This window comes from Coregonus lavaretus, assembly GCF_964263955.1.
Source record: "Coregonus lavaretus genome assembly, chromosome: 33".
Classification (NCBI taxonomy): Eukaryota; Metazoa; Chordata; class Actinopteri; order Salmoniformes; family Salmonidae; genus Coregonus; species Coregonus lavaretus.
The window spans coordinates 25,743,386-25,763,836 of record NC_140020.1 but is presented as its reverse complement, the minus strand read 5'-3'; the positions used below and the strand labels follow the sequence as shown (position 1 = coordinate 25,763,836).

The 20,451-nt window shown below is 43.7% G+C and overlaps 1 protein-coding gene across 1 annotated transcript in view; it reads right to left on the bottom strand.

The window, feature by feature from the left end:
* Positions 1-8,352: 8,352 nt before the first annotated feature.
* LOC311108357 (cytosolic 5'-nucleotidase 1A-like) overlaps positions 8,353-20,451 on the bottom strand; it is a gene marked incomplete at both ends in the record, with an annotated part of 49,220 nt that continues 37,121 nt past the window's right edge. The window contains 4 exons of the mRNA XM_084150991.1: positions 8,353-8,721; positions 9,052-9,239; positions 9,457-9,579; positions 9,857-9,986. Coding sequence (XP_084007117.1) covers positions 8,353-8,721; positions 9,052-9,239; positions 9,457-9,579; positions 9,857-9,986 — 810 coding nt within the window. The remainder of the gene's footprint in view (positions 8,722-9,051; positions 9,240-9,456; positions 9,580-9,856; positions 9,987-20,451) is intronic.

Sequence of the window (20,451 nt, the reverse complement as noted above, 5' to 3'; positions counted from 1 at the left end):
TACCTTGTAAATTCTCTCTTTCATACCTTCACTATGCACATATCCTTGCCGTTCCTCTATGCAAAGGATTTCAAAGCTATGATAAACCGCAATTCCATGACATGCATTGGCCGAAGTCTAGATGCAGGAGTGTTGAGAATATACAGGTAAAAATAATGGAAACACCTAAATAAAATGTCTTAATAGCGCGTTGGGCCACCACGAGCCAGAACAGCTTCAATGCACCTTGGCATAGATTCTACACGTGTCTGGAACTCTATTGGAGGGACGCGACACCCTTCTTCCACGAGAAATTCCATCGTTTGGTGTTTTGTTGATGGTGGTGGAAAACTCGTCTCAGGCGCCTCTCCAGAATCTCCCATAAGTGTCCAATTGGGTGGAAATCTGGTGACTGAGACGGCCATTGTTTGAATGTTAAATAACGAGGCAGAGGCATTGATGCGAGTAACCAGTCTTGTTCAGTATATTGCAATACATCCGGGTATCTCAAGTACACCGGTAAAACACTGGAGTTGCAGTAATGAACATTTACCAACAGATGGCATCAATGTGCCATCTTCCACCCATAACATCTTCCCTTTTATAAAATAGGACAGGAGCTGTCAATTCACTAACAAAACAAACCTAGTAGTAATTTCCAACATGAACAGTTAAGTATTATTTATTTTTATTTTTTATTTTATTTATTTTTTATTAACCACTTAACACATTTTGATACTCTCTTCACTTTTATCTCTGTCTGTCAACAATCCCTAATGGGAAACCTACAGATTGAGTCTTTTTGGTGGCTGGGACAGACGCCCGCAGCGTGAAAAGACAGGGGGCTTGTCTGCGTGGACTGCGGGCTCCCGCACAGGCGTGTCACCTGACTGTCTAAGGGGAGTATTGATGGGCGAGGGAGTGGCCGACCTGTGATCCCCTGGCTCTTCGCCCAGTGCCTCAGGCCCCATGTGACTTGCTGGGGTTCCGTCTTTTGTCATGCGACCCCTATGACCATCCGAGTTCTGAGTAGATGCTGGCTCAGCAATCCAAAGGTCAACCCTGTCATTCACTTCGACCAAGTAGGAGCGTGGTGCCACTTTCTGTACACAGGATCCGAGTCTCCAGAGGCCCGTCCGGTCCCCTGGTAGTGGCTTCATTCGCACCGTTTCACCCACCCTGAGCTCAGGTAAGTCTTTTGCTGATTTGTCGTAGATGAACTTGGAGACCTGTCTTCTGTGACGTAGCTTCACCAGCACGTCTGTCACCACACATGGCTCCAGGAGAGTGCCTGCTACTGGCAGAGCTGCTTTTAAACGCCGTGCCATGAGGCGCTGGGCCGGGCTGCTATCCATGCCTTCTGTCGGGGTATTGCGCCATTGCAGGATTGCTTTCCAGGCATCTTTGCCCTCTCGCAGAGATTTTTTGCAGAGGTTCTTTGCAATTTTGACTGCCGACTCAGCCTTCCCATTAGCTTTTGGGTGTCGTGGTGATGAAGTGACGTGCTCGAATTCCCATTCTGCAGCAAATTTTCGGAACTCACATCCGGAGAATTGGGGTCCATTATCTGAAATTACCCTATCTGGCTGGCCATAGCGGGCAAACTGAGCCTTGCAGCGTTTGATCGTTGTCTCTGCTGAGAGGTCGGGGAGGAGGTCAATCTCCCAGAAGTCTGAGTAATGATCAACTACCAGCAGAAAGTCTTTGCCACTGTGCTGGAAGAGATCTAGACTTACTATCTGCCAGGGGCGCATTGGTAGCTCGTGGGACATCATCGTCTCGCTCTGTTGCTCAATGGCATATTCATTGCAGATTGTGCATTTACTGACATAGTCTTTGATTTCACTCTGCATTCCTGGCCAATACAGTGTGTCACGTGCTTGTCTGTAACAGGCCTCACCTCCTATGTGACTTGAGTGCACGCGCGCCAACATCTCAGGGCGCAGAGACCGGGGAATAACGACTCTCTGACCCTTGAATATTACTCCGTTTTGAACACTGAGCTCTTCTTTGACTGGCCAATATTCTCTGGTGGCTAAAGCAGTTTCTTCCTTGCAGTCGGGCCAGCCCATCAGAATCACAGACCTCAATGCCTGGAGTTGCTCGTCCCTGTCTGTGTGCTGTCTGATTTGTATAAGGCGCTGGTCCGTAACATTGAGGTAGTCAGCCTGGTTGATGTGTTCAACATCCACTTGCTCTGTTTGTAAGCTGCACACTGCGTGTTGTTCATGCATGGAGTGTGTGTGAGTGCCTGATGCAGTAGCCCTGCTGAGCGTGTCACTCACATACATCTCTGGCCCTGGCTTATACACCACCTTGAGGTTGTAGTTTTGTAGGGCCAGTAGCATGCTCTGCAGTCGTTTCGGGGCATTCAGGAGAGGCTTGCTGAATATAGCAATAAGGGGCTTGTGATCTGTCTCTGCGGTAATATTGTCACGCCCGTACAGGTAGTGGTGGAAGCGTTGGCATGCAAATACAATGCTGAGGCACTCCTTCTCTATCTGGGCATAGTTCTGCTCTGTTGGAGTGAGTGCCCTAGAGGCGAATGCCACAGGCTGGCCCTCTTGCATGAGGCAACAGCCCAGTCCATACTGGCTTGAGTCACTCTGAATCGTGACAGGTTTTGACACATCGTAGTATCGCAGTACAGGTGTCTGGGTGACCAGTTGTTTTATTTCCCTCACCGCTGTGTCATGTTTTGGGAGCCAATGCCAGATGGTGTCCTTGTCCATGAGCCTCCTTAGTGGTTCACACACTTCAGAGAGCCGCGGTAGGAACTTGGCCAGGTAGGTGACGAATCCGACGAAGCGCTGCACTGCCTTCACGTCAGATGGGTGGGGCATATCCAAGACAGCCTTCACTTTTTCTGGATCTGCCTTCAATCCGGTGGAGGACAAGATGTGCCCATGAAAGCGAACCTCTGGCACTTTAAACTGAAGCTTTTTTATGCTTAGCCTTAGCTTGACCTGTCTGCATCTGACCATCAGGGCCAGCAGCTTGGCGTCATGGTCACATTCTGCCTCCTCATCACTGTCCCCACAGCCCACTACGAGGATGTCATCTGCTATGGGTTCCACGCCGCTGAGTCCCATCAACAGCTCGTGCTGTTTCCGCTGATACACCTCTGGAGCCACGGAGACACCAAACGGGAGCTTCAACCACCTCTTCCTGCCCCAAGCTTGCACTGCAGGAAGGCATCTCTGGCGTCCACGAGCGTGAAGACTCTGGCCTTTGGGAGCTTGTAAAGAACATCCTCCAACGTGGGCATAATGTAATGTGAACGTCTCAGAGCCCGGTTGAGGTGTTTAGGATCTATGCATATCCGTAGCTTGTCTGGTTTCTTGACGATAACCATATTACTTATCCAGTCTGTAGGCTCGGTGACGGATATGATGTGGCCATCTGCTTCGTATTTGTCAAGCTGAGCCTTTGTAGCTGCTTTCATGGCCACTGGTACATTGCGAGGTGCACACTGGACAGGCTGGATTGCTGCATCCAACTCAAAGTGGACTTCGCCGGGAACTGACTCGACCGGTGCGTTGAAGACATCATGGTACTTGCTTAGGAGAGTCTCCTTGCTCAGGGGCCCAGCCTGGACTTTGTCTATAATGTTAAGATCAGCTGGGATGGTGAAGTTAATAAGCCCAAGGCGCTCGCATGTAGAACCTGACAGTAATGGCTGTTGACTAGCCTCAACTATTTCAAACTCAAGAGTGTGTTTCTGGCCACGTAAAACACACTCTGTCACAAACAGGCCTAAAGAGGTCATGAACTGGCCTGAATACAGTTTCAGCTTGGTGCTACTCTGTGTGAGTTTGTCTCTGGGCGCGAGCCTCCTTTTATCTTTAAGGCTCATAACGTTACATGTGGCCCCTGAATCTAGCTGGCATTGCTGTGGTTTATTATTAAGTAGCAGAGTGACAAACCATTTTTTTCCTTTTGCCCTTACTGCCCCTATGCACTCGCTAGCATATACATCCTCTGTGCTGTTGTTCCCTTCATCTGTGTTTATTTCAATGGAGTGCACTTTACCCTCCTTTCTCTTGCTTTTCATGCAGGCCCTTGCGAAGTGATTAGCTGTACCACAGGATTTGCATATTTTTCCATAGGCTGGGCAGTGTTCTTTTCCTCGTCCATGAGAAATGCCACAATATCGGCATGCATTGGGGTTGTCTACTGCAGAGTTGGCTGTAGTATTAGCATTAGCTGTGGCAAAAGGGAATTTCTTTATTGGCTGCCTGAATGTAGCATTGACATTGTCCATATGTTGCCTTTCTAGCTCCATGGACCTTATCTGTATATCCGTAAGCTCTGCTGCACGGCATGTCTCCACTGCCAAGACTAGTGTCAGGCAGGGGCGGTGTGTTCAATAGGGCGATATGGGCGACGCACTGCCAAACGGGAAAAGGAAGGGATTTTTTTTCTAATCAATTATATCACGGCAACAGTAGTTATCAGTGTTGTAATCTAGACGTCTGATCTGCCACAGTGCCACTAAATGTCCAATCAGGCTAAAGTCGTGCTTCAAATGGCCCCCCCCCCTTTTGGGGCGATTTCAGTCAGGTTGAAAATCGCCCAGAAGTCTGTCATAGACTCCCATGTAAAATCTATTTTTTTCAAATATCAGAGCTTTCAATACAATCTCTATGGGTTTCTGAGGGCTTGCACTTACGCGCTTTCGTCATACGTAACATAACCATGAACGTAACTAAGAAAAGAGCGGGTAGCAGCGTCAATCAATTCACTACTACTATCAAAATGGCTAGGCTTCAGTGCAACTCGATTGTGTCTTTGAAAGAAGTTCCTTTTTGTCGGCGAACAAATGAAGATAAATTGGCAACGAAACAATTAGGACCTCCCAGACCAAATTTAATAATTCAACAGGTTTCTACTAAAGGGGGGAAGTCCTACACCCGAGGATTTTCCAAAAATTGGTACGAACGAAAAACCTGGCTAGCAGGCTGCGATGTAGCTAATGCAGTCTTCTGCTACCCCCTGCTTACTCTTTCACCCTGAAGGCGGCACGGCAGACAGCACCGCTTGGACAGCGACTGGTGTGTAACGGACATGCACCATCTTTCAGGAAAGATTAAGAAACATGAGCTGTCAAAGACCCACATGGATAGCTGTTTGAGATTGTCTGCTTTGGGGAGAGTGAACATTCCCACTCAACTGGATGAGGGATACAGGCTAGCTGTCCGCCGCCACAACGATGAGGTTAGTGTTGATAATCACAAGTTTACTGGAGAACTGAAACTGACAAGGCTGACAAGATAGGACCCTTTTGTCCATTGTTATTGGATAGGAACAGAACTTATAACCAGCTCCTGACCTAAATAGATCTTAGCACAACATTTTACTCAACATATCATATTCCATATTCACTATAACAAATATATTTACTACGACATTAGCAAGAACCGCCACATCCTCAGCCGGCTAATCGAGTGTGTGAAGTTTTGCGGAGTGTTTGAGTTAGCTTTGCGAGGCAAAGATGAAACTGAGGGCTCCACCAACCCTGGTAAGCCAACACTTTTGAGATCAGTCAATAAATGCTTCTGGTATTGACTTATATGCTGCCCCTGTCTTCATGTTGTTGCTGGACATATCTTTTTTAAAATGTGTGTAGGTCACCTAAATCATCAGAAAAATTGCCCCCCCTGAGAATTTTTTCAGGAGCCGCCACTGGTGTCAGGTCACGTTCTCTCAGCAAACGTCTGCGGGTGCCCTCATCAGTTATGCCAAGCACTATCTTGTCTCTGATCAGTTCATCTCTTAAAGCACCATAGTCACATGTAGCTGCCTTTTTCCTTAGCTTAGTGACAAAGCTGTCAATGGACTCCCCGTCCTCCTGTTTGCAACAACCGAAAACATAACGCTCGTAGATAACGTTCTTTGCTGGCTTAAAGTAAAGTTCGAGAGCATCAAGAATAGCTGTAGCGTTACCTTGCTGAGCTGCTGTTAGGTTCAGGTTGTGTTTGTATACGTGTCGGCATTCTGCTCCTATTATAGTCCTCAAAGTGGCAGCCACTACCTCATCGTCCTTTTCCCGAAGTCCCGTTGCTAGTGCATAGTCCTCCCATTCACCTCTAAACGTATCCCAGTTTGTGCTCCAATCTCCGCTGAGCTTCATAACGGCGGGAGGGGAAATGTTCGCTGCCATGTCTAAACGGTGCTAACAACACTGAATCTAACTAGCAAACTCAATCTAGCTAAGGACAATTCCGGAGAAGTTTTACTCAACTAAGCTTTTTAAAACCAGAACAGGTGACTCTAATTTGCGGAAAGCATGGTTAGTTATCCGACTCTGACACCATGTTTGCATGTCAAATAACGAGGCAGAGGCATTGATGCGAGTAACCAGTCTTGTTCAGTATATTGCAATCCATCCGGGTATCTCAAGTACACCGGTAAAACACTGGAGTTGCAGTAATGAACATTTACCAACAGATGGCATCAATGTGCCATCTTCCACCCATAACAGCCATCGCAAATGGTTTACATAGTTGTCATGCTTATCAAACCATTCAGTGCCTGATTTCAAATACGTTGTATCCCTCATTTACTCAACTGCTTCCATTATTTTGGCAGTTAACTGTAGCTCAGCTGGTAGAGCACGGCGCTTGTAACGCCAAGGTAGTGGGTTCGATCCCCGGGACCACCCATACACAAAAAAATGTATGCACGCATGACTGTAAGTCGCTTTGGATAAAAGCGTCTGCTAAATGGCATATTATATTATTATTATAACTGTAAAATACACTACTGGTCAAAAGTTTAAGAACACCTACTAATTCAAGGGATTTACTATTTTCTACATTGTAGAATAATGGTGAAGACATCAAAACTATGAAATAACACATGGCATCATGTAGTTACCAAAAAAGTGTTAAACAAATCTAAATATATTTTATATTTGAGATTCTTCAAATAGCCACCCTTTGCCTTGATGACAGCTTTGCACACTCTTGGCATTCTCTCAACCAGCTTCATGAGGTAGTCACCTGGAAAGCATTTCAATTAACAGGTGTGCTTTCTTAAAAGTTAATTAGTGGAATTTCTTTCCTTCTTAATGCGTTTGAGCCAATCAGTTGTGTTGTGACAAGGTATCTATACAGAAGATAGCCCTATTTGGTAAAAGACCAAGTCCATATTATGGCAAGAACAGCTCAAATAAGCAAAGCGAAACGACAGTCCATCATTACTTTAAGACATGAAGGTCAGTCAATATGGAACATTTCAAGAACTTTTAAAGTTTCTTCAAGTGCAGTTGCAAAAACCATCAAATGCTATGATGCAACTGGCTCTCATGAGGACTGCCACAGGAATGGAAGACCCAGCATTACCTCTGCTGCAGAGGATAAGTTCATTAGAGTTACCAGCCTCAGAAATTGCAGCCCAAATAAATGCTTCAGAGTTCAAGTAACAGACACATCTCAACATCAACTGTTCAGAGGAGACTGTGTGAATCAGGCCTTCATGGCCCATCTGGTTTGGGCTTAGTGGGACTATCATTTGTTTTTCAACAGGACAATGACCCAACACACCTCCAGGCTGTGTAAGGGATATTTTTACCAAGAAGGAGAGTGATGAGTGCTGCATCAGATGACCTGGCCTCCACAAACCCCCGACCTCAACCCAATTGAGCTGGTTTGGGATGAGTCGGACGGCAGAGTGAAGGAAAAGCAGCCAACAAGTGCTCAGCATGTGTGAACTCCTTCAAGACTGTTGGAAAAGCATTCCAGGTGAAGCTGGTTGAGAGAATGCCAAGAGTGGGCAAAGCAGTCATCAAGGCAAAGGGTGGCTATTTGAAGAATCTCAAATATATTTTGATTTGTTTAACACTTATTTGGTTACTACATGATTCCATACGTGTCATTTCATAATTTTGATGTCTTCACTATTATTCTACAATGTAGAAAATAGTAAAAATTAAGAAAAACCCTTGAATGAGTAGGTGCTCTAAAACTTTTCACCGGTAGTGTACATGTTGGTCTCTGCAGCAAATGAGACCAAATGTTCTTCTCTAAAGATATAAAAAACACTTGTGTGTGTGAAATGTGAACACATTTTATGACATACATTCTTACAAAAACTAGATACTTAATTCTGTAATTAACAACTGGAATATTATGAATATTGCATTAAAGTATTCTCCTTATGAACGAGAACATCAGGTGACATTGTAAAACTTGTTTTATTCTAGCAAAAATCCCTGAAGTGAGTACTACTACATTTTTATTACAGTATATTCTGATAAAGGCACTTTTAATACAAAATCCAGCACAAAACAAAACCTACCGCTGATGACAGGGTTGTGCGCAACTAACTATTTGCATAATGTATGATACCTTCCCACCCCTAGGAGGCTCACTACTTTGTGTCTTTGGCAGGCTGCTCACTAAGTTTCTCCTTGTGGTACTTCTGTCCAATCCCATAAGGCACGTGTGCCGCGATAGTACCCAGCTCCTTGGCCCCCTCGATGTGGAACATCTGGTCATCAAAGAAGATGTGGGGACGGATCTTCTGCAGGAGGGGCCCTTTAGGGGCCCCGGCTAGGAACAGGGCCTCGTCGATCTCCAGGCCCCAGCTCCTGAGGGTCTTGAGGACGCGGGCCCCTGAGCTGGCTGCGCTGCGGGATGTTACTAGGTAGGTACGAATGGGGCAGGTCATACGCTCGTTCTTGGCGTAGAACTTCCTCTGGAGCTTCCCCAGCGCCTCCAGGAAACACTTTAAGGGACCCTGAGTGAATGAGACATAGGGTTAGCATAGTATTATTACATTTTTTATTAAAGCAAATACATCAATGGGTTCCACTTTATTTGGATAGTCCCCTATTATAGATGGTCTTTAAATGCTCAAACTATCAACAGCCACGGATGATATGCAACAACTTGTTAAGGTCTAGGATTAGGGTAAGTGGGTGTGTTAGTTAAAAAGTTTGTTGATAGTAAGTTGAACATCTATAACCCTCTATAGGGAGACTCCAAATAAAGTATTACCCAAAGAAAGAACATTTGGAATCATGTCAAAAGCTAACATAAAATAGGAGGCATATACTCTCATGAACACCTGTGCAAGAGGTTTGTTCTCAAACTCCTTCTCATGCTCAAAGAACGTGTCCAGGCCGTGTTGTTTCACGATGATCTCCGACTCATCAGAGAAGAGGACAGCATCCCCGTCAAAGGCAACTTTCAGCTGTGTGTCGGAAAGCTTGTTCTCCACATCTCCAGATGCAAACATGGTCGCTGCTGCAATGCCTATTTATAAAGACATTATAAAAAAGGGGCTTATACATGCTCATAAGTCTTAAAAATGCATTACAACGGTATCATATATGTAGGCTATATCATACCTATAAAAAGTGTTACCACAATGTACATCTACAGTTTTTTACTCTGTTACCAATTTAGCATCCATGCTAACCTAAACCAGTTTAATCCCTAGAGGACAAAGGAAAGCAGCATTTTCAACTACCCTCCTCAATGGCCTCCATGACTTTCTCTCCATCCTTGGAGAGGTACAGGTTGGTCAGATAGGCCTTCAGATAGCCAATGGGGCTTTGCCCTCCCGTCATACAGAACCTCTCAATGGTTAAATCTGTCAGGTAGAGTGAAAAACAAAAACGTATCAGAACCCCATACAAATGTGATGGTATCATCAGGCTGGTAGCCAAAGATTGCCACTAACATCCATGCAAAACATGCATACAACCACTAAAAACATATTTGGTCAAAAATACCCATCATTCAATGAAATGCAGCTCACAATAAGCGCGTCTTATAACCATAGAAATATAATTACTCCAATTACTGGTCATTGTATTTCTCTGCTTATAGCACTGTAGTAGGCATGGCTGAGCGTGTCGACCACGAACCGTAGTGGTTGATGCTGTTGATGAGGCGCACTCCGACCTGGGCGTGGTTATTAGTCATCAGGACGATGTCAAACAGCTCTTCGCTGTCGGGGTAGAGCTGCCTCAGCCGTGCGTTCACAGACATCAGAGCCTGCAGGGTGTGCACAAATGCACTGATAAATGCACAGGGGCGGACTGGGACAAGAATTCAGCCCTGGCATTATCCACATCGCTGCGTACACCACCATCCCTCCCACCATCATGATACCACCAACCATTGATGCACCCTTCACCCTGACCCTACACACAGGCAGTAGTGCTGACATAACATTGGCAGTAAAGTACAGCATTTCTCAACCATTTTCTGTACCAGTGATTGGCGAGACATGGTCCTCTTTTTTAACCAGCTCATGTTTAAAACAAATATGTAAAAACACCACTGGAGACAACTCACCACTATAACTGTGCCTCTTCTCTAACCATTTTGTTTGTCTCAGCATCTTCGCTGGTGTCACTCTGTGCTGCTTTTGTTCTGTTCTGTCTGCTTAAACATTCCACGTTATAAAAGCCAAGCTAGCAACTTAGCCTATATTGCTAATTAGTGCCCGTCATATATATGTTCTCCTGAATCAACACATACCTTCAAATGTTATTGGCCGCATAGACATTTTGCAGATGTTATCGTGGGTGTAGCGAAATGATGTTTCTAGCGCCAACAGTGCAGTAGTGATATTAATAATAGCGAACAATACAAAAAAAACACACAAATCCCCTAAATAAAAATAAAGGAATTTAATATAGAGTTATTAGATAGACGGAATATACATATAAAGAAAACGTCCTCTCACTGTCAACTGCGTTTATTTTCAGCAAACTTAACATGTGTAAATATTTGCATGAACATAACAAGAGTCAACAACTGAGACAAACTGAACAAGTTCCACAGACATGTGACTAGCAGATATGGAATGTGTCCCTGAAAAAAAGGGGGGTCAAAATCAAAAGTAACAGTCAGTATCTGGTGTGGCCACCAGCTGCATTAAGTACTGCGGTGCATCTCCTCCTCATGGACTGCACCAGATTTGCCAGTTCTTGCTGTGAGATGTTACCCCACTCTTCCACAAGGCACTTGCAAGTTCCCGGACATTTCTGAGGGGGGATGGCCCTAGCCCTCACCCTCCGATTGATAGATTAATTATTAATGACTAATTATTACACCCTGAAACTGTGTATAATGTGTTAGAAATGTGTGAGTGTAGGACCAGTAAAGGCTATGGCATTGAGCCACTATTTAGCAATGTGAGTAAGAGTTAGGCCAGACAACAAAGACAACTGAGAAACTAAGATAAAGAGGCCTCCCAATTTAGGGAGGGGAGAAACTTTTATGAAAACATGGTGCAGAATATTGTGAGAACGGCAATAACTGAGTAAAGCAGGGAGTAGGATATGTGTGTGTGTGTGTGTGTGTGTGTGTGTGTGTATGCATGTGTGTATGCATGTGTGTGTGTGTGTGAACTGAAGGTCAGTAGAGCAGTTTTAGAGTGGAAAACTACAGCCCGCCTACAGAGGGAAGGGATTTCTTTTTGTATGAGTATAAAAGATGGACTCTGAAATTGTGATTGCAGAATTCTCAATGAATAAATATCTCTGACAATGCAGACCGGGACTCTGGCCGTTACTTAAATCCCAAAAGACTTACAACCTTTTGGGAGACGCACAGAGACACTAAAATAGTTTGTTAAATAATTCACATAACACCGATCCAACAGGTCCCAGACGTGCCCAATGGGATTGAGATCTGGGCTCTTCGCTGGCAATGGAAGAACACTGACATTCCTGTCTTGCAGGAAATCACGCACAGAACGAGCAGTATGGCTGGTGGCATTGTCATGCTGGAGGGTCATGTCAGGATGAGCCTGCAGAAAGGGTACCAAATGAGGGAGGAGGATGTCTTCCCTGTAACGCACAGCGTTGAGATTGCCTGCAATGACAACAAGCTCAGTCCGATGATGCTGTGACACACCGCCCCAGACCATGACGGACCCTCCACCTCCAAATTGATCCCGCTCCAGAGTACAGGCCTCGGTGTAACGCTCATTTCTTCGACGATAAACGCGAATCCGACCATCACCCCTGGTGAGACAAAACCGCGACTCGTCAGTGAAGAGCACTTTTTGCCAGTCCCGACGGTGGGTTTGTGCCCATAGGCGACGTTGTTGCCGGTGATGTCTGGTGAGGACCTGCCTTACAACAGGCCTACAAGCCCTCAGTCCAGCCTCTCTGAGCCTATTGCGGAAAGTCTGAGCACTGATGGAGGGATTGTGCGTTCCTGGTGTAACTCGGGCAGTTGTTGTTGCCATCCTGTACCTGTCCCACAGGTGTGATGTTCGGATGTACCAATCCTGTGCAGGTGTTGTTACATGTGGTCTGCCACTGCGAGGACGATCAGCTGTCTGTCCTGTCTCCCTGTAGCGCTGTCTTAGGCGTCTCACAGTACGGACATTGCAATTTATTGCCCTGGCCACATCTGCAGTCCTCATGCCTCCTTGCAGCATGCCTAAGGCACGTTCACGCAGATGAGCAGGTCAGTAGAAAGGCCTCTTTAGTGTCCTAAGTTTTCATAACTGTGACCTTAATTGCCTACCGTCTGTAAGCTGTTAGTGTCTTAACGACCGTTCCACAGGTGCATGTTCATTAATTGTTTATGGTTCATTGAACAAGCATGGGAAACAGTGTTTAAACCCTTTACAATTGAGATCTGTGAAGTTATTTGGATTTTTACAAATTATCTTTGAAAGACAGGGTCCTGAAAAAGGGACATTTATTTTTTTGCTGAGTTTATATGATGGTGTGTATAGACATAATGGAAAATGTATGAATAGAAAAGGTGTGTACAGCAGTAGTTATATAGGATGAGCCTTGACTAGAATACAGTATACACACAAAGTAGGTAAAACAGTATGTAAATATTATTAAAGTGACCAGTGTTCAATGACTATGTACATAGGGCAGCAGTCTCTAGGTCAGTTACTATTACAGGGCTCCAGGCTAACATTTTCCCCTGGTGTCACTGGTGCTACTAACTTTTACAGTTGTTGGCACCAGCCCCCCAAATTACGAATAATCATTTTATGAAGTCATTCATAGTGCTTTATTAAGAAGTGTAATAAATAGACAGACTAAGTTGTTTCATCTAACACGTACAAGCAGGAATGCATGACTCAATACATTTAACCTAACCCAGTGATTGTCATGAATTATGGGATGACAATTAAGACTATAGTTGCTATATTTTACTGTCAAAATAGGACTCCAGAATGTCCAGAATTTTTTTGTTCAATAGAGATAAATCTTTATGTGCACCTCGAATATCATTAGTCTAATTAATTTGGGGTACAACACGAGGAAGTGGAAACTCAAAACACATTAACTAGATCGATAACTCTAAATATAATACCCACTGCTAGTAGCCATGTATTCAACCAACAGTACATTTTATGTCCTAAAAACATGTTGCAGTTGTAGGCTACTACCCATGAGACCTATCGGCCTATACCCTCGCAATGGCCGGTGTGCATTTCGCCGCGCGCCGCTCCATATCTCAAAGCCATATCAAATATCTTGGTTGTAAAACTATTGAGCTGACTATTGAGAAAGCTGAGGCCCTCCACTCTTCAAACGGGACAAAGAGACTAAACTTCCAAAGCGGTGATTTCCCGCAATTGCATTTTGAAATGTTAAACGATTAGACCACATTTCTCTCTCAAGCGCATGGGGGAAGAGGAGAGTGGCTTGCTCATTACAGCAGCAGGTCCCTGTGAAACAGGCACAGGGCCAGGGTGCTCAGTTTCATTACAGGAATCGTGAGGCAAATGCACTTTACTGTTTGTCCAAATCATGGTTTTAGCTGCCCAAAAAAATAGGATGTTTTGAGTGAGATGACAATGTGGAATGTGCTCCAAGTTTATAAGCAGTGACACCCATCCTTTCAGTTTTTTACAATCCATGATGTTGTCTAACTGATGACAGTGTCAGAACAAGTATCTTTGCTGAAGCCCTGTTTCACTTTGAATATGAGTTTGCGTGACCTCAGCCTGAGAAAAACAGGCTGGCCCATCTTGGCAGGGGGGCTGGCCTTGCCCACTGATTAGCTAAAAGGCTCATTATAGATTAGTATAACAGCAATTGTGCAACAATCCACCCAACAGAAATCCACCCAACTATAAATGTTATTACAAGAGGTCTTCCCTCGAGTTAAACATTTGTCATTCAGCTATTGATTCAAACATGGTCTAATGGTCATAGAATTTTGACTCCTGTGGCTGCATACCATTATTGTAGAAGAACCAGATTAACCTGCCACAATGGCATCCATGCGTAGATGGTAACAGTGGTAAACAACATTGGCTATTGTAATTCTGAGCAAAAACCTATTCTGGATGCATTACACACATTTCAGCTAGGCCTAAAGACAATGGCAATATTGAGTGAGGTTTCTCCTTCACCTACAATAAGGAATGTATATATAGTTGTAAGGCAATCTCAGCCCATTCATAGACACTAATAACCTTTAGTGCCTATTGACAATAGTATCTTCTGGCTGGGGGAGTTGTTAACAGCCCTGATGCTAGCTCTAAACGTTAGCACGGATCGCTTGCGGTACGGCTTTGGAAACAAAGAACGTATATTTCATATCAGCAAGAATTATTATTATTATAAAAATGTTAAGGTTAAATTCCTAAAACACCTTTATAGGGTTAAGACTCCCCCACATGGACATATTTCCATTTTACAGAGCTTGTTTACAGACAACAGACGGAAGACAGAGTCGACTACCCGTGCTAATTAGCTATCTGCGTCTCCGAGGACGCCACAAACGTGTTGTCACTGAAAAATACTGTTGGCTGCAACTGTTTTAAAACATTGTACAGCAGAGGAGGACAGGAAATACCATCCTACTCAGTGAATTTCAGAAATGTTTCAATAGTGTGTTTTTTTTTTAAGTTATCAATTTTAGATACAGTAAATATATTCACATCACCAAATAACTGATTAAAATACTGTTTTGCATTGAAGGACTTTTGTGGGCAGATCTGAAAAAGCCTGTGCGAGCAAGGATGCCTACAAACCTGACTCAGTTACACCAGTTCTGTCAGGAGGAATGGGCCAAAATTCACCCAATTTATTGTGGGAAGCTTGTGGAAGGCTACCCGAAACGTTTGACCCAAGTTAAACTATTTAAAGGCAATGCTACCAAATACTAATTGAGTGTATGTAAACTTCTCTACTATTATTCTGTCATTTCACATTTTTAAAATAAAGTGCTGATCCTAACTGACCTAAAACAGGGAATTTTTACTAGGATTAAATGTCAGGAATTGTGAAAAACGGAGTTTAAATATATTTGGCTAAGGTGTATGTAAAACTTCCGACTTCAACTGTACCTGTTGTGTTGATGTTTAGGATGAGGTGGGTGTAATTCTTTGTGTGCTCTAGGGCAACAGTGTCTAGATAGAATTTGTATTTGTTGTCTTGGCTACTGGACCTTTTTTGGAACACCATTATTTTTGTCTTACTGAGATTCACTGCTGCTTTAGGCCCTCTTTGGTTGGGGACAGAAGTACCAGATCATCTGCAAACAGTAGACATTTGATTTCTGAGTCCAGTTTGTCAATAATGGTGTATACGTGGTTTGTCGTACAGTATTTTGGTAAGAAGACAATTTTACATTTTCTCAGGACATTGATTCCACTGAGGAAATGTTAGAGTCTGCTGTTGATGATACTGCAGAGGATTCTTCAGAGATTGCTGCTAACGCATATTCTACAGAAATTATTGGGGTCAAATTTTATGGGTTGGAGTGAACAAGCCTTGGTTCCAAATATTAGGGAAGATGCCAGAGCTGAGGGTAATATTGAAGAGTTTAAGAATAGCCAACTTGAATTTGTGATCCATATATTTTATCATTTTGTTTAGGACACCATCAACACCACAGCCCTTTTTGGGTTGGGGGGGGGGGGGGGGTTGTATTTTGTCCTGTAGCTCATCCAATGTAATTGGAGAATCCAGTGGGTTCTGGTAGTCTTTAATAACTTATTCTAAGTTTAGTAAATGATCATGTATATGTTTTTGCACTTGGTTCTTTGTTATATGGCCAAAAAGGTTGGAGAAGTGGTTTATCAATACATCTTCATATTGGATAGATAGCTCTTCATGTTGTTGTTTGTTTAGTGTGTTCCAATTTTCCCAGAAGTGATTTGATTCTATGGATTCTTCAATCACAATGAGCTGTTTTCTGTCATGCTGGTCCTTCTTTTTTCTTAGTGTATTTCTGTATTGTTTTAGTGTTTCACCATAGTGAAGGCGTAAGCTAAAGTTTTCTGGTTCTCTGTGTTTTTGGTTGGATAGGTTTCTCAATTTCTTTATTAGGTTTTTACATTCTTCATCAAACCATTTCTCATTGTTGTTAGTTGTCTTAGGTTTTCTGCCGGAATTTTAATTTAATATGTCACCAATATATTGTTCAGGCTTCCTACTGTTCCTAAGTTTACACCTTCACTATTGAAGGAAAACATTTTGTCTAGGAGGGATTGGATGTGTTGTTGGCCAATAGTTTTTTGGTAGGTTTCTACACTACCCTCCTTCCATCTATAGCATTTCTTAATAGTATGCAGTTCGTTCAGCTTCGATGCCTCATGGTTGATTATTGCTCCATTCAAGTAGATTATGATTTTGCTGTGATCTGATAGGGGTGTCGGTGGGCTGACTGTGAATGCTCCGAGAGACTCTGGGTTGAGGTTGGTGATAAAGTAGTCTACAGTACTACTGCCAAGAGATGGGTTATAGGTATACCTACCGTAGGAGTCCCCTCGAAGCCTACCATTGACTATGTACATACCCAGTGTGAGACAGAGCTGCAGGAGTTGTGACCCGTTTTTGTTGGTTATGTTGACGTAGTTGTGTCTAGGGGGACATATGGGGAGGGGTGCTGTCACCTCCAGGTAGGTCTTTGTCCCCCTGTGTGCTGAGGGTGTCAGGTTCTTGTCCAGTTCTAGCATTTAGGTCACCACAGACTAGAACAGTGGCTTGCGAAAGTATTCACCCCCCTTGGCATTTTTCCTATTTTGTTGCCTTACAACCTGGAATTAAAATGGATTTTTGGGGGGTTTGTATAATTTGATTTACATAATATGTCTACCACTTTGAAGATGCAAAATATTTTTTTGGGGTGAAACAAACAAGAAATAAGACAAAAAAACACAAAACTTGAGTGTGCATAACTATTCACCCCCCCCAAAGTCAATACTTTGTAGAGCCACCTTTTGCAGCAATTACAGCTGCAAGTCTCTTGGGGTATGTCTCTATAAGCTTGGCACATCTAGCCACTGGGATTTTTGCCCATTCTTCTAGGCAAAACTGCTCCAGCTCCTTCAAGTTGGATGGATTCCGCTGGTGTACAGCAATCTTTATACCACAGATTCTCAATTGGATTGAGGTCTGGGCTTTGACTAGGCCATTCTAAGACATTTAAATGTTTCCCCCTTAAACCACTCAAGTGTTGCTTTAGCAGTATGCTTAGGGTCATTGTCCTGCTGGAAGGTGAACCTCCGTCCCAGTCTCAAATCTCTGGAAGACTGAAACAGGTTTCCCTCAAGAATTTCCCTGTATTTAGCGCCATCCATCATTCCTTCAATTCTGACCAGTTTCCCAGTCCCTGCCGATGAAAAATATCCCCACAGCATGATGCTGCCACCACCATGCTTCACTGTGGGGATGGTGTTCTCGGGGTGATGAGAGGTGTTGGGTTTGCACCATACATAGCGTTTTCCTTGATGGCCAAAAAGCTCAATTTTAGTCTCATCTGACCAGAGTACCTTCTTCCATATGTTTGGGGAGTCTCCCACATGCCTTTTGGCGAACACCAAATGTGTTTGCTTATTTTTTTCTTTAAGCAATGGCTTTTTTCTGGCCACTCTTCCATAAAGCCCAGCTCTGTGGAGTGTACGGCTTAAAGTGGTCCTATGGACAGATACCCCAATCTCCACTGTGGAGCTTTGCAGCTCCTCCAGGGTTATCTTTGGTCTCTTTGTTGCCTCTCTGATTAATGCCATCCTTGCCTGGTCCATGAGTTTTGGTGGGCGGCCCTCTCTTGGCAGGTTTGTTGTGGTGCCATATCCTTTCCATTTTTTAATAATGGATTTAATGGTGCTCCGTGGGATGTTCAAAGTTTCTGATATTTTTTTATAACCCAACCCTGATCTGTACTTCTCCACAACTTTGTCCCTGACCTGTTTGGAGAGCTCCTTGGTCTTCATGGTGCCGCTTGCTTGGTGGTGCCCCTTGCTTAGTGGTTTTGCAGACTCTGGGGCCTTTCAGAACAGGTGTATATATACACTGAAATCATGTGACAGATCATGTGACACTTAGATTGCACACAGGTGGACTTTATTTAACTAATTATGTGACTTCAGAAGGTAATTGGTTGCACCAGATCTTATTTAGGGGCTTCATAGCAAAGTTATTTTATTCATTTCACTTCACCAATTTGGACTATTTTGTGTATGTCCATTACATGAAATCCAAATAAAAATCCATTTAAATTACAGGCTGTAATTCAACAAAATAGGAAAAACGCCAAGGGGGTTAAATACTTTTGCAAGGCACTGTACATGTCCCTGGGCCTGGAAATGATTGATCTCCCCCTCTAGGATGGAGAAGCTGTCTTCATTAAAGTATGGGGATTCTAGTGGGGGGATATAGGTACCACACAGGAGGACATTTATCTCTGTTGAGATCATTTCCTTTTGAATTTCTAGCCAAATGTAAAATGTTCCTGTTTTTATTTATTTTTATAGAGTGAGTTATACCAAATTAGCATACCCCCTGAGTCCCTTCCCTGTTTTACTCCTGGTAGTTTGGTGGATGGGACTACCAGCTCTCTGTAACCTAGAGGGCAACCAGTGGGTCCATCACCTCTATACCATGTTTCTTGTAGGATGACAATGTCTGTATTTCTGATTTATTTGGTAAAGTCCAGGTTCCTGATCTTTAGGCCAAAGGCAGATGACCTCAGGCCTTGGATACTCCAGGACGAGATAGTGAAGGATTTGTGTTCCATAAAGTGTCCAATGTTGTTAGTCGTGTGTTTTGGCCTCAGACCAGTAAGTGTGAGCAGAGCCTGCTGAGCATCTGATACATTCCATTATCTTGGGCTAGTGTAAGCGTGGGGGTTGGGCCTGTTTGCCTGCTCACGTCCTGGGCGTATGTGTGACTTTTATGTTGAGGCCCTCTTTGCGGGAGTGGGGGGCGTGGGGTGGGCAGGAGGGGCATAGGTCTGATCTGAGGGGGCCTATATGGGATGTGGGCATGGTTGGTTTGGGGGGGTATTGATTGGTTGGGGTGGGGGTGTGGATGTGGGGGGGGGGGGGGGGGGGGATCCCGCAGGTCTGTGGCTGGGTGACCCTAGTTGGTCCTCAGACAGAAGGTCTAAGGTCTCTCTCTCTCTCTGTCTGTCCTAATGACCACTCCACCACAGGCTGGTGTTATTTGGGAGCCAAACATTCTGAGCAACAACTATTGTGTGATAGATAAGATAAATCTCCAACCCTGAGACACAAAAGCAATCATCCTCACCACTGTATCCTCACACTCAAGAGCAGTTAATGATAATATTTTGTCAGCGAATTAATAGGAGATATGGGAACACTACTAGGACACTTTCCCTCTCATCTCTAGGGCTAAGTCATTCTTTTTTTCAGGTATGTGCCAAGTGCCAACCGCTTACTTTATTGAGATGTAAAACTGGGTAGGCTTATGCACAACATGCATAAGCCTACCCATGTCCACGTTCCACCTGTTGACGTGGCTTGCTGCCTACTGGCTTCGGCATTACCGGTACATTGATCTCTAACTTCAGCACCATGGACAGCTCCGTATATTTGTATTATGCATGGCCTACTACCTACATGACATAGGAAATACACTGAAATGTAAATTAAATTAGAATGCTTTTACTAACACTCACCACAGCTGCTTAAATCGCCTTTATAATAGGCTAATGCAACTCTTTGATCGCATTTGCAGACCAAGGCAAGATGAATTCATGACAGTAATTAAGTAGATTGGGAAGCATTCAAAACAGAATTGCCTCTATATAACAATAATCACTCTGATTTTTCTGTAAAATTGGCCTACTGTAGCCTACCTTTTTAACCAACTTGTGCGCTCATGGCCATTCGTGAAATAGTCACATTATGGTCATTTTGAACAGATCACCGCCGCTTGTGTCAAATAATAGTTTTACAAATTCTTCTCAAATTAGCCTATATGATGAAATTCATTGCTTCCATACTACAATAAAAATAACATAAAAAGCTACTGCTTTAAATACAAAGATCAGCTTATTTCAACATATACAAAGGAATCCGTTGACAATGTCTATGTCATATCAATACAATAAAGAGTAAATTATTCCATATCATTGCTGTGTTGTGGCCGGCTGTTTTAAGACTACTTGTTGCAGCAGATGAGGCATTCTTTTTAGCAAACCAATTTCTAATATCCATTTTGACCACGATGAACAAACAAGTTAAGGTAGCCTACTCTTGAACATGACA